The following is a 13,748-nucleotide window of genomic DNA, read 5'->3' on the forward strand; positions in this document are numbered from 1 at the left end:
CGCTGCACATGGCTCCATAGGCTCTGCAGTGGGTGGGGAAAAAGTGACTTTACGAATGATACATTTGCAGATGGCTTGTAAGTGTAAGGTGAATTTTAACACAGCATGGCCTTTTTGTCCAACACGTCAATTTCGCCCCACTGGAATCGGAAACATGCCTACTAGTGTAAACACGCCGACTGTGGACAGCAGCAGCAAAAATGTATGTTTCAGCATGACATTCAACACGCAAGCGTGTGCTGGGCTACGTGTATGCACATAGCTTAGCCGGTGCGCAGAGCCTACTGCACGGTAGTCAAAGCGCATTGCACACAGAAGGTTCGCTTCCCTAGCACACCCATCTGCTGCTGTGCTACATGCACACCGAGGAAGACCGGCCCCTTCTCTAGCTACTCCGAGAGACCACGTGGTTTCCTCTTTGCAAACAATTTTAGTAAATTCGAGTCGGTTTAGAGGCGGTGCCATCGCCAGGCAGTAGGATCTGTGTGACAGTGCAGGGTACAGCTCTCGGTTGAGGGGCAGAGAGGAAAGAATTTCTCCCGATCCCGCCATACTTCTACCACTATTCCACCATAGCCACCATCAAATGAATTCAGACTGATACCGCTTTCCACACTGTGCAGGAAATTCGCAAGGATCGCTACAGTCACGGATTCTCCACTCCTCCGCCGGACTTCATCAGGCTGCAACATTACTGTTAGTCGAACTTTACCCTTTTATTCAGGATTCCTGCTTTAAAATTTGAATCGTTCTTTCGCTTTCAGTCACAAGTCGTTGAGAAATCACGCGTGCTTGTATTTTTGGCAGCGTCTCGGTCAGTTTTTGAAATTTAGTGCGCTTTGTCCAAAAGTTTTATTTTCATTTCTGATTTTTGGGATCACTGCAATTTTTCACGATGAACAAGCTATATATTGGAAATCTGAATGAAAACGTGACCGCAGAGGACTTGGTTAAAACCTTTGAAGACTACAAGATTCCTTACTCTGGGCAGTTTCTAATGAAAACTGGCTACGCGTTTGTTGATTGCCCGGACGACCAATGGGCTATGAAAGCAATTGAAACATTTTCTGGTAAGTAACTTAACCGTATTGGACTCATTATAACCAATTTAGCCTCAACACACACTCACCCGCTAAAATAAACAAATTACTTTTTCACAATCGCGCGAAGTCCTTACGTTTAGAATTCCGACTCTACTCTTTTTATTGTACGGAATATATGTGGGGAACGTGCACCAATGCAATTCTACTCTTCGCGATTTAAAACTGCAGAATGTTAAATTATTTGAGCTCATGGCGTGCAAGATAGTTAACTTTTACACAGCTGTGTTTGCCAAGACTGTTTAATGTACATCAGCAGCGACTTTCTTTTGCTCTGCTATCCTGAGTGTTGTATAGCTAGACAATGCTGAGAGGGAGTACTACAGTTGATTCCAAAATTCATAGAAATTTGCCTTCACGTTCAGTGTGCAAGAAGCATTGAAACCTGTCTTCACATTCAGTACAACCTACTGAGTACAGCTATAGAATCAAATCTCACCCCTCCCCCTTTTGGCTAATAGGCCATCATAGTAAGATAAAACACGGTTCGTGTAGCCTACATTATGCAAAAACGTAAATGAAACAAGTATGTTGAGTATGTTAACACTGCTACATGCACCACGCAGATTTAAACAACATATTTTGCTTCCTGTCCACAAAACGCCTCTTTAAGATTGTCCACATATGTTGCATGTGATGTGTGCTCTATATACTACGAAGGTCGCCATGCTGTTCTGTTTCACTTGAAACAGATTCGCAAGCAAGAAGATTAATTAATCTATGTTTACTGTTGTCTGATTGTGAGATCGTATGTGGGCACTTGCAAATAACTGCGAATAAAGTACATGAATGACTTCCATGATACAGATGACGAAAAGAGCTTATGTAGCCTCTCTGCCCAGTGAACCTTGAAAGTGCAACAAGAATGTTGCAGGTTTAAATGTAGTCAACAGAGCAGTGGTCTCGAAAATACTTTATAATTGTGTAACTTTTCAACTCCACGTAAGAGCCCCGTGTAGGCCATTCACACAAGTTATTTCAGTGGGGTTAAAAATATATGGGTGTAATCCATTCACACTGAACGAAGCTAACTTGTGTGTCCATGGAGTAGCATTTGAAAGCGTGAGATGGCCCACATTAATGTTAGTTGCATATCTTGTATTAAAAACATAGAGCCAATGAATGGAATAGGTGGCCTCATTTTGAGAACGTTTTTTCTTCTTTCTTTCTTTTTAGGTAAAGTGGAACTTCACGGCAAACGAATTGAGGTCGAACATTCTGTCCCTAAGAAACAAAGGTATTTGGCTTTCTCCTAAATACTTGGCCAATTGTTTGTATATCGTCCTGGTGTAGATCTGCTTCGCCCACCCTCTCGCGGAGAGTCCAAATTGGGGGTCTTCTGGATTTGAGCATGCGGCTTTTTCCCCTTTAACTTTGGTTCAAAACTCTCCGTCTTTTCATTTCGATACAAATCGTTTGTGTTAATGGGCAAATTATGTGATAGTCAAAGCCAGTGCACAAAAGGCCTATGCTTTTGTATGCCGTCACGTGCTTTTACATTAATAGTTGCTGCTACGTGTGGTATATTGCGATAATTCATTCTTTATTTGCTACACATAAAACAGGCCAGTGGTGGATGCAGTGTCATTACTTCAATGACTTGTTTCATACACGAAGGCAGGGCCTTGGCCTAAAGTAAGGCCTAGGCCTCGATGGATCTTTTGTTGAATGAGCCATAAGCACTAGGCTGTTGTGCATGGTAGATCGATGGACCAATAATATGTTAGAAAAAGTCGATTTGTTTATAAAAGACGGTGGTAAATTATTGCATTGGACAAGATGTGTTTCCTGCACGCTACACTTTTTTTTAAGGATCATGGCGAGCACTGCGCTTTGTGCTTAAAAATGGATTGTTTATCAATGGAAACGTAAAATTGTTGAATACATAAATTGCTGCTGTGTAATGCGTTCATATATTTTTTTTGTACTCACGCCTGTGGTCTCCACTGGTCGAAGGTTTAGTTTAATGTGTGAATGCTCTTACTGTGAGAATTGAATTGTGGCGAATCTGGAGGTGGCGTTTGTGAAGGCATACCTCCAGTACTTGCTAGAATTGGCTATATCTTGAATAACTTGAATAATTTTGTGTTTTTGGATTTGTTTTTTATATGAATTCGAGTGAGAAAGCGACAGAATGTTCTAATGATCCAGCAGCTTGTGTTTAAAATTCCCCTCGCTCCACCCTACCCACCTTTTCTCACCCCATTCTCGACACGTTAGAAAATTAGCATAGCCATTCAAGAAAAGATTGATTCACTTATTACACGAATACGAAGACCTGTGCAGATTCGCAATTATATGAGTCAGAAAGCTAGTCAATATGAGCAAAATCCCAAAATCTCTGCACGTAAACTCTTAGAAGTGCATATATTTGATGGCAGGACACAAAATATGTGCTCATAAAAACAGGCCCATGACTGCCATTGAGAAGGTAGGCCTGCACCCTAACGCTTTACACGTTTGGGCACCTCTGTGTGCTTGGGCAGCACACCTTTTTAAATTAATTAATACATATATTTTTGCTGAACGTCGTATTAAGAGTTAAATGAGAGCAGGTTTGCACATTTAATATTGAGATACGATCCATAAACATTATTTTTAATCTACGGCCGAAGATGAGCTTCTACGTATCAACAAGACGTAAACGTTTTTTTTTTTTTTACAGCCATTTAAGAGATGGTGATCACTTTGTCCAGTGCATTCCTAGTGGGCTACGTTGGTTTACAGGTTTTCCTGCTACAGAAATGTGAATATTTGGAGAATTGCATTGAGAGCTAGCACTGTGGCACAGACTTGAATGACACGTGGTCGCCATCATTGCAAAGAGTAATCCAACGTCAGCAATTGAGAAAATGGCGCACAACACAGCCCAATGGCGAATGCTCCAATTGAAAGCACGTGAACAGGCGTGGACATTTTTAGAAAAGTGTTTATACTGATCCATGTACATTTACGCCGAAAAATTAAATATCAGTGGACCAGATTTAAAACAATATTGATATTAGTAGCAGTAGTAGTAATGAATAATTGCAGTGGTAGGCTAAAGTGTGTCCAGTAGGCGATACCAGAAACGTTTTTTCCCCTCACTGTTTTATTTAGTTTTTTTTTTTCTTTCAATTTTATTTCTAATTATGAATTGGTCTTATTCTAGAATATCCCTTCGCTGACCACTTGGGTTGGGTATCTTTTTTTTATTCCTTTTATTTAAAGTTTCACATGTAATGTCAATAAAAAAAAAAGACATAATAAAAGCCTTTGTTCTGGACACAGTTATAGTCCACGTGTGAATTAAACTAAACTCATCACTCTTTTCCACCGCCATTTCCCTACGCTTAGTTTTGGTGACTTTCCTTTTCTACGCAACGCGTAAATTCACAAAGGGGAAAGAATATCTTAATATCTGCTATATTAAAAACTATCAAATATATTTTTATAGTGGTACTTATTAATGTATGCCCTTGTTTTTCCTACAAGCGAGGTATAAATCGCAAAAAATCCAAAATTGCGTGACATAAACGAACTTTTTTTCGCTCGCTTTTAGTGGTATAGACGAATCAATTACTTAACTATTAATTTGAAAAAGCTCAAATGGACAGAGTGTGCTTTGCAAAGTTAACGCAGCTGAGTGTGTGAAGGGGGTGGGGGCCATAGGAACCGTGCTTTTCCTATTGTGCACACCCCTTGTGTATGGTAACGTGGGTTCTTATGTAAGTGTTCATAAGTGGAATGAGAAATGGTTTCTTTCAAAGTGTGGCCAGTGTTTAAAAAAAAACAAGGAAAAATCGTCATTCAGGTTGCTTGTCTATATGTAACGTTAAGTTGTGTCTGATAAGCTTGAGAAAAGTGCTCCTGTGTACTTTAAAGAATACTGAGTGTGTTCACGCATACTGATGTGTGGAAGCACGTAGCAGTGTATGAGTGAATGGCAGCTCTGTACTCATACATAGTCCCTCCATGCTTTAAGGTTGATGAGGCAATGTTGCATTTGTATGAACGAGCTATTTATGGTGCCTTGTTAAGTTGCCTGTGAAGTTTTGAGACTTGGGAGAGTAAAGACAAAAGAAGTTCTACATCACCCATTGAGAACCAGGTATTAAAGAGTGTAACAATAGATCCTCAGCCCCCCTACCATTTCAAGCAGCACTGTCCTGTTAGCACCACCTCTTTACAGCGTTGGGTCCATATCAGTGTTGGTTCAGACTTGCTTTGAACATCCATACTGGTACTAGTTTGTTTATTAACTTAGGTTTAATGCTAATTTGATGATAAATTAGTTAGGCAAAGTATCAGATGAACATATGTTGCCATTGGACTGTGAATAGAACATATTTCATAAAACTAATATGTTCACAATAGGAGTGTACTGTTCCTGTGCCTCCCTGGCCCCTTCACATACAGAACTGGGTTAATTTGCAGAGTACACTTTGTCTGTTTTGGCTTTTTTTTGTTGATAAATACTAGAGTAATTGATTAAATTGTCTGTCTGTTTGTTTAGCTCACACAGTTTAGGAAAAAAAATCTTAGAACGTCTCCTAGAATTTTGAGAAATTGCACTTGGTACTTTTATGTACATATTCCTGCTTATAGATGTGTTCGAAATATTTTTTTTAACATGATCAAATATGACTAAGTAGTAAATTTGAAGTGTTGTAATTTGTCGGCTCACAGTGGTCAGAGCATGACCCCCTCCCCACCCCTAATCATGGCCAGAAATGTTACAACCAGAGAGCAATGGATGGATTACTGTTGCTGTACCTGTGAGTTCCACTTAAGAACTTTGATCAATAAGGGTACAAATAAGTACGGAACTATCATATTAGTGTGTACTTTTATAGTGCTGCATCCTTGAGTACAGACATAATCAAAGCATAAGTTAGATAAAGTAAACAAGCTCTTTGTAAAAACACTAATGCAACCCATTTGGACCTTAAAGGTACTCTATGAAAAGTTCTTTAGAAATTGTCTCTAGAATTTGCTGCTATAGTGTTACTGGTCTAGCCTTCAGGGAAGTGAAGGTGGATGGTTTCCCCCAAAGGGCTGTATGGGGTAGGTGCTTGTGTGGTATTGGTGGGGTTTGTTTTTACTGAACATTTGGTAAAAAGGGAGCCATACTCCCCTGCCACTGATTACATTCATTACAGTAATTGTTTGTTTTGTAAAGCTATTCTGTAATTGCGGCCATTTTGTTCCCAGCCTTCCATTATGAGTGACTTGTCTTTTGGCATTTGTAGAAAGTGATTGACTGTCATTTGCAATGGCCAGCGATTTGTGTTGTAGTGTGGCGGTTGTTGTTTTAGGGCTGAGGAACTATGTTAAAGGTTCAGGGGTAGAAGTTGCTTGTATTTAGAAAAATGAACAGTTGAAGTGACCATGCATTTCTCTAGACTTTAGAAGGTTGTCTGTTCTTACTTTGAAAGTCCATAAGAAAGTGTAAAACAAAAAATGGACTTATTAGCACAGCTTAATAACGTGAGTGAGGTTAAAAAAAATAGGTCCTGCATTATAACTGTTCTGTTGAGTCAATAGATAAGTGTGCATAGTACGTATGCAATGGAAGTCTTAAGCCACAACAGTTGCCTGCTTGCTCCCTCCTCCCTTTCTCTCTCTCTCTCTCTCTCTCTCTCTCTCTCTCTCTCTCTCTCTCTCTCTCTCTCTCTCTCTCTCTCTCTCTCTCTCTCTCTCTCTCTCCCTCTCTCTCTCCCTCTCCTTTTCTCTCCGTCTCCACTCGTAATCGTAGTACTACAGAAGGCAGGGGGAGGGGTTTCAGGCAGAGGGGGGTGCGACCAATCAGGAGCCAGGAACACCTGTGTGCAGATTCTGAGAAGCCGTTGATGGTGTTGCACGAGAGGCCACTTTTCTCTCTTTCTCACACCGACAGTATTTCTTTTTTATTCTTTCATTCTTTTTCTCTCCGTTTTTCTCTTTATTCTCTGTATAGCTGTTTGCAACACACACACACACATACACACAGTGGACGTGCATCTCCTGCATTTGATTGTATTCCAGATATATGCAACATTTCTGCCAGGCTAGCAGAATGTACATGTAGGCGTTCATTCAGCTGGGTCATATGACCAGTGCAACTCTCTGTGGGCTTGCCTGATCAGGAGAGGGAGAAGAGCGGAGAGAAGAAGAGGAGAAATGAGGAGAGGAGGGGGCACAAGGACTGCAGGGGCGTTGTACAGTGACACTTCCTCAAGGGCTTCCCTTTTCTGCCATTGTGGAATGTCTCAAAATGAGCTGTAGAGCTTTGGGTGTGGATGAGGAAAGAAACTGGAGCAGACTGAGGGGAACCATGCCTTGTCCACGTTTATGTATGATGTATGGACACTGACAGGACGGCAGGGTTAAAATATGTGCTGCTGCCTCTTTAAGAACACTCCTCCCCTTTTAACCCCTTACCAATGTGCCTTCTTTCCCCCTTCCACATTCTCAACCATCTGTCCTGTGTTTTATTTAAAAGCTGGTTGAATCCATCCACCACTGTGTGCAGTACTGAGATAGCCAGCTAACTACCCTGACTTATAACCAACCAGTAGCTACAGTCTTTTTAAAAAAAAATAAATAAATAAAAAATATATACATTATAAGATTCTGAACGGAGACGAAAGTGATTCTTCTAGAAGACCCCTTTATTTTTAAGAGTGTACACACCTGTAAGAGCATGCAGAAAGTTCTGACACCCCACCATCTCCCAGCAGGAAAAAAACCCTCTGTTGAATTTGACTGACTTGAAGTAAAATTTGTGGCCCAAATTGTATTTATATGCTAGCAAGAAAATGGTTTCAGCACAATGGTCTGATGGTTCCAGTACATACGTCAATGACCAGTGATGAGAAGGATAATAAGTCTGTCAGCAGAATCTAAATCAGCACACGACACACAAACATCAGTGTGACCATCTGAGCTTAAGGGCTGAGCCTCAAGTCCTCTTCAGACGCAAAGAAATAAAGTAGAATAGTAGAGGTGATATGATGAAGCTAGTTGCCGGTCAAACCTGGCCGTTACACCTGCTGAGGCGAGCGTCAACCTGGTGCAGTACCCTATGGTTCTGACGTGTCCAGAGGGGAATTTTAGCTCAGAAAAGAACATAGAAAAACTTCTGGCAGGTGGTGTTGGGGCAGGGAGCTTTGTCCTTGTGTGTCTCTAAATATATCCTTACCTAAAAATTATAACATGAATGATAAACACATTTGCAGGTGGGTGTAATAGCCTAAGCATGCACATCTGTATTTCAAAGGTAAAATGAGCAGGAAACAGCCCTTTACATTGTGCTTGTTGGTGGAATATGATTCGCTTGCTGCTGGTCACATGGTTGATGACGGTGGACCAGGAAGTAATGTGCATGGTCAGAAACATTGTACAGAAAAAAAGGGTTCCCTTAGCTTTTGGACCACTGTAAGCCTTCAGTAGTGAAATTTTCTTCATCAGCTGCCTGTGTGTACTTATAGAATGTTTACTTCTAATATCTGATTTAACTCAGTAAATCAAAAATATTTGTTTAATTTTAAGCTAAAAGTTCATGAAAAACTGAGCTTTAATCCTGGTAGTTTTCATAGTATTAATAGAATTTGACTTTTCGTGAACATGCAGTGGACTTTGTGGTATGTACTAAAGCTTACAGGCCAACATGCTGGGTTTGGATGTTTGTAGGTTTATAGACGTTTTAGTTTACTGAAATATGGCACATATTGAACAGCTCTGAATTATCTTTGTGTTGCTGTTATGTTTAAAAATATTAATGGAGAATTCTGGTTAAGGTAGATGTGTTTAGGTGCAGAGGAAGGAGCTGACTGGTGAGGGTGATTCCCTGAGTAAGGGGCGAAAAATTTTTGGTGGTTTTCCCTTCTGATGTATGGGCCTCACCATCCCCCCCCTCCCCCAGCCCCCTATGGTTCTCTTTGTGTTTCTGGTGAACTGGCTTCTCTGAAGGCATGGCCACCATAAACACTCGCGAAGGAGGGGGCTAGGGAGGGAGGTGCCCCTTGAACCTAAAATTCTTTACATTTTTTACCCTGTATTTTTCAAACTGGCAGTCTGAGGGAGGTTCATGCAGTGCTTAAACGAAAGAAGGGATGATGGTGACAGGAAGTAGCCAGCCCTAAGGTGGCAAATCCATGTTTTTATTTTTTTTATTTATTTATTTATTTATTTTATTTTTTTTCCCTCCAGTAAGATTATACTGATTTTGTTACTTTTTCTAATCAGTGCAGTACGTCTATATGTATTAAAAACATAGCTTTGCTGTTAGCAAAAGCCCCCTTTCTGGCTGGGAATGCAGTCTTAGTAACATGGCTAACAAATCAAATGTTCAGTGGACTGAAGCTGCAGTCAGTAAGGAAACGTGGCTGTAACGGCACCAATAATAAAGGCAAAGTGACCTCATAAACCAAACAAGCAAATCCAAAAAAAAATTTTAATCGTGACTTTATGGAAATGTATGGTTTAAAAAACTAATTAATAATAAAGTGGTTTCTTGGTTATCTTGCTAGGCTGAGCATGAATAGATAAGAGAATTGTAGATAAGTAGTTACAACAGCGCAACAGCGCTCTGTTCCCACAGGTCGAGCTGTAACACTTGTAAACATGTATCTTTTAGGGGGGAAAATGTCCAGGTGCATTCAGGTAGTTACAGCACTTACACTAAAATAAAGGTCTGTTTGAAATATTACTCAGTTAGTGTGGCTAGTTACTGTGTTGTAATCATATCTTGTGGTAACTTCCAGAAGAAAGAAATAAAAAAACATGCGATGGAAGTTAATTCAAACCAATTTTTTTTTTCCAGGTAATTTTAACTTGGTGCAAAAGGTAACTGGAGCTTTTCAATTATGAAAAAAATGTAAAAATTTAAACACTGTTAACATCCAGTTGTTTTCCATGTTCAAACTGGCACATTGGCACCCTGTCCATTTTGCTTTTTACTGGAGAGTAAATCTCATGTACTGAAGTTTCTTTGTTCCATTTGCATTCACAGCTTTTTTGCCAGACAGAAAATTTATGATCTCTTCCAAGTGGAAGAGTATACATGTTGTTAATTTTTGATGTTCTGTTTGTAGAGAGCATATTTAAGTGCAGTGTTTTTATGGTATATATTTTTGAACCAACCATAGATTTGCAAGATTGTACAAAGGAAATTAAAGGAGAACAAAAGAGCGTTAATTTGCGTAATATCTGCACTTGTTTAAATTATCACGATATTTGATAATAAGGCTTGTTATCTGGATGTTCATTGAGGTGACTGAATGCAGTTGCCACACATTGGAAGCCACTGACGCTTGATATCTCCAGCATCCAGTGCTGAACTTGAATAGAACAAAGGTTATTGTTGCACTGTTCTTGCACATACAAAATTTTTTGTAAAACATACAAAATAGATTACTGCAGGTGCATAAAGCGAAAAAATCTGAATCAGAATGAAATATGGAAAAAATGGGGGGAAAAAATGCCTGCTCACTGCAAAAAAAAATAAGACAAGTCTAGCAAACAAATATATACATGTCATCAAATAGAGTAGAAAAAGCAACCTGACAATGTTTCAACGAAGCAGCTCTATCAACCTACTTCTTTTTGAAAAGCCAAACAAATTATTCTAAACAGCGTAGTGTAGAGTAGATTCTGCTACGGTCTTTTTAAGGTGACAGTACAATAACTAGAGGATATACTTAGTTGTGTGTATATATAGAAAACCTGTTTATACACATTTATAGCGAGTTATCCAAAGGTGTACAAAGGATTTAGCTAACCGCAAACACATTAGCACTAAGCAGCAACTATTTATTTTGAGCATTGGAGCTAAAGGCAATTCCAGCCCAAAATGACAAACTCTTTACAAATCACGGTTGAATTATTTTAATCATACATCTGATGCTCTGAATTTTTTATTTAGGATGATTACTATTCATCACATTTTATGTTGGAGGCGCACTACTTTTTGAAACCGGACCAAATGTCTTAAAGCCGGTGGGAAAAGTTTGCTTTCGCTTGTGAACATTCCTGATGATTAGCAAACACCAATGAATCTGTACACGCCCCAAGTGTCTGCAGAACGCGACAGCGGGAATCGTTTTTTGTCACATTTCTCCTTTATGGAGGCACATGTCATTTTTGTCAGGTCTCTGTCTTTGTTACATGATTCCTGTACACTTTACCTCATTTCATGGATGTTCAAGGCTGCATAACACATCTTATGTTAATAATTGACTTAACAACATATCATAGAGTACTGCAGTGTGTATAGTGCATTCAGTTTAAGAGTAAGCCTGGTACATCAAACAAGGCATTCCATGCAATATCAGCAATATCAAGCAAGGTTCTGTTGTGTGCCATGACCAATTTTAGCGTTCCTGATCAGTATGCTGGGGATGTTCTGACACAGGAATTCATGTGGCTGTACATGTGTGTCTTCATTTATGTCTCAATCATGTAGCTTTATTTTAACCACAAGTAACAGTATAATTGGAGAAAAAAAATCCTTTATGGAGCCATAATTTAACAACAGTGCAATATGCACACAGGTTCAGGGGATAAGCGGCCCACCAAATGCATATAGACGTTACTTAAGCAAGATTTTTTTTTTTCCCCCCAGTTGGAGCTTTTTGTTGAATAGCTGGACACCTTGGGCTTGGGGGTGGGGCTTTTGAAAAGCCATTTCAGAAGTAACAATTAACCACATTTAGAAATGTAGACATTGAGTATCATTAAGTGATTTCAAGTGATTTTATGATTGTCCCCTGCTTCGTTTTAACATGAGAAATTCTACGATTTAGTACCATTTCTCGATGTTGCCTACATTCAGGTGAGATGGTGTTTAAAATCAGATGTTGGAGTGCATGTATTTGGGAAAGAATTTCTCAGTTAGCCAGATAACGTAAGCCGTAAAGCAAGCCAATATGTTAGCATAAGAGCTAAGGTTTGTTCCTGTTAGGCAGTGTCTACACTGGGCTTAAGTTATTGCTGAGAAGTCCTGCTGCATACCGTTCCTGAGGTGGTTGAACTCACATTGTGCTCATATCTTGTTATAGTGTCGAAATAATCTAATGAAAGAAATTACAACAACTGGCAGCTAAATATTCCTACTGAGGCAAGATGTCTGAACCTGTTTAGACACAATATGTGGATTTGAATTGACAGGTGCAGATGCACTATAGAGTGATCAAATAGTGAGCTGATCACTAAAAGTGAACTGGAACACAGAAGATGGTGGTAGACGGTAAAGGACGTCCAGCCCTATTTCCACTCAGAAGTGAAATCTAATCAGATTTTGGATGTGCACTGTGACAAGCAAGTGCAAAATACATTCTCTTTAAAACATTGTTTCTAATCAACTTGTATTAGTATAAATGTTGTTTATGGAAGAGCAGCAGAATAGACAGATGCACAGACATAGTTTTTGCTGAAAGATGTGAAGTGAGGATGTAACAGTGTTGATACAGTATCAAAAAAATGTAAAAAATTAATGTTTGAAACAGCGTATTGAAATGTAAAACTGCTATGTCCTTCAGAAAGCCGCTCATTTACTGTGTGTGCAAATCTCTTTAAACTGTTCACAGCTCTTTTTTGTTTTTGGTTTCTATAGTTTTATAAGCTCACTTTTTCAATCTTTTGTTTTAAATCTTTTTCTGAGCTAAATCAGTATGTGTAGTATATGATTTTAATTTCTGTAGAATTAAGGCATTAAATACACACATTAACTCACAAAGTCTCAAAGCTTGACCTCATATACAGCCTGGTCGTTGCACAAGCAGTGGAGGTCATTAAGTCAACTTCTGAACTCAATTCAGTTTTACTACATGAGTGCTTTTAATTTTTCTATTTTTTCCTTTCACTGGTTAAAATGAAGAACCAGAAGAACCACTTCTGGTTCCTTAAAGAACCTCTTAAAATGTTTAAAGAGGCTGCACATAATGTAAAAGTTGTAGGAAGAACCCCTAAAGTAGTATCAAAGCATTATATTATCTGAATTTTCTTTAAGCCTTAAAAAAGTCCTTCACACTCAAATCTATCGAGGGAACCAAAACTGGTTCTTCTATGGCAGTGCTCAAAGAACGCTTTGTAGTGGGCAACCTTAAGCGGGCTGTAGCATTTGATTTTTTAATTTGACTGTTTTCCTGTGTTTTTGTTGAAAAAGCCATGCAGATATATAGTCTAGCTAAACCTGTTGTTATTGTTTACAAATGTTTACTCCCTTTTGCAAGAGGATAATTTTGGATTTTTATAGAATTTTAAGACAGAAAGAAGCAAGATTCTGCAAGAGACTTACACATGCAAAAAACAAAACAAAAGTTTTTAACAATTCCAAAAATTAAAAACCAATTTTCTTAATTTAATTATTTTTCTTTTTATCAGAACCTTTTATTTTAGAACAGTGCAAATGATTAAAAATATATTTTAGGTTTTAATGGCTAAAATGAGGATAGCTCTTTAGAAGAACATTCCATCAGTACTCAATTGTTAGTTTCTTGAGGGTTTTATTGCCACAGTACTTGATTACGGTTGAACTCCTCTGTCTAAGTATTAAATCATAGCTTTGGAATGAAATGCTTCTTCAAAGGTCTTTGAGAATGTCCTTTAGAATAGAAATATGGTGTGCATGGATTTTATCAAAGCATTAGTATCAATGTACACCTTAGTGAATGTGTTGGCTGTAGA

The 13,748-nt window shown here is 38.9% G+C and overlaps 1 protein-coding gene across 1 annotated transcript in view; it reads left to right on the forward strand.

Annotated features, from left to right (window-relative positions):
• Positions 1–454: 454 nt before the first annotated feature.
• The window catches only part of igf2bp1 (insulin-like growth factor 2 mRNA binding protein 1), a 54,083-nt gene continuing 40,789 nt past the window's right edge, over positions 455–13,748 (forward strand). Inside the window, exons 1-2 of the mRNA XM_036589274.1 lie at positions 455–1,070; positions 2,277–2,337. Coding sequence (XP_036445167.1) covers positions 896–1,070; positions 2,277–2,337 — 236 coding nt within the window. The 5' untranslated portion in view covers positions 455–895. The remainder of the gene's footprint in view (positions 1,071–2,276; positions 2,338–13,748) is intronic.

The sequence above is a fragment of the Colossoma macropomum genome, unplaced genomic scaffold, assembly GCF_904425465.1.
Source record: "Colossoma macropomum unplaced genomic scaffold, Colossoma_macropomum, whole genome shotgun sequence".
Taxonomy (NCBI): Eukaryota; Metazoa; Chordata; class Actinopteri; order Characiformes; family Serrasalmidae; genus Colossoma; species Colossoma macropomum.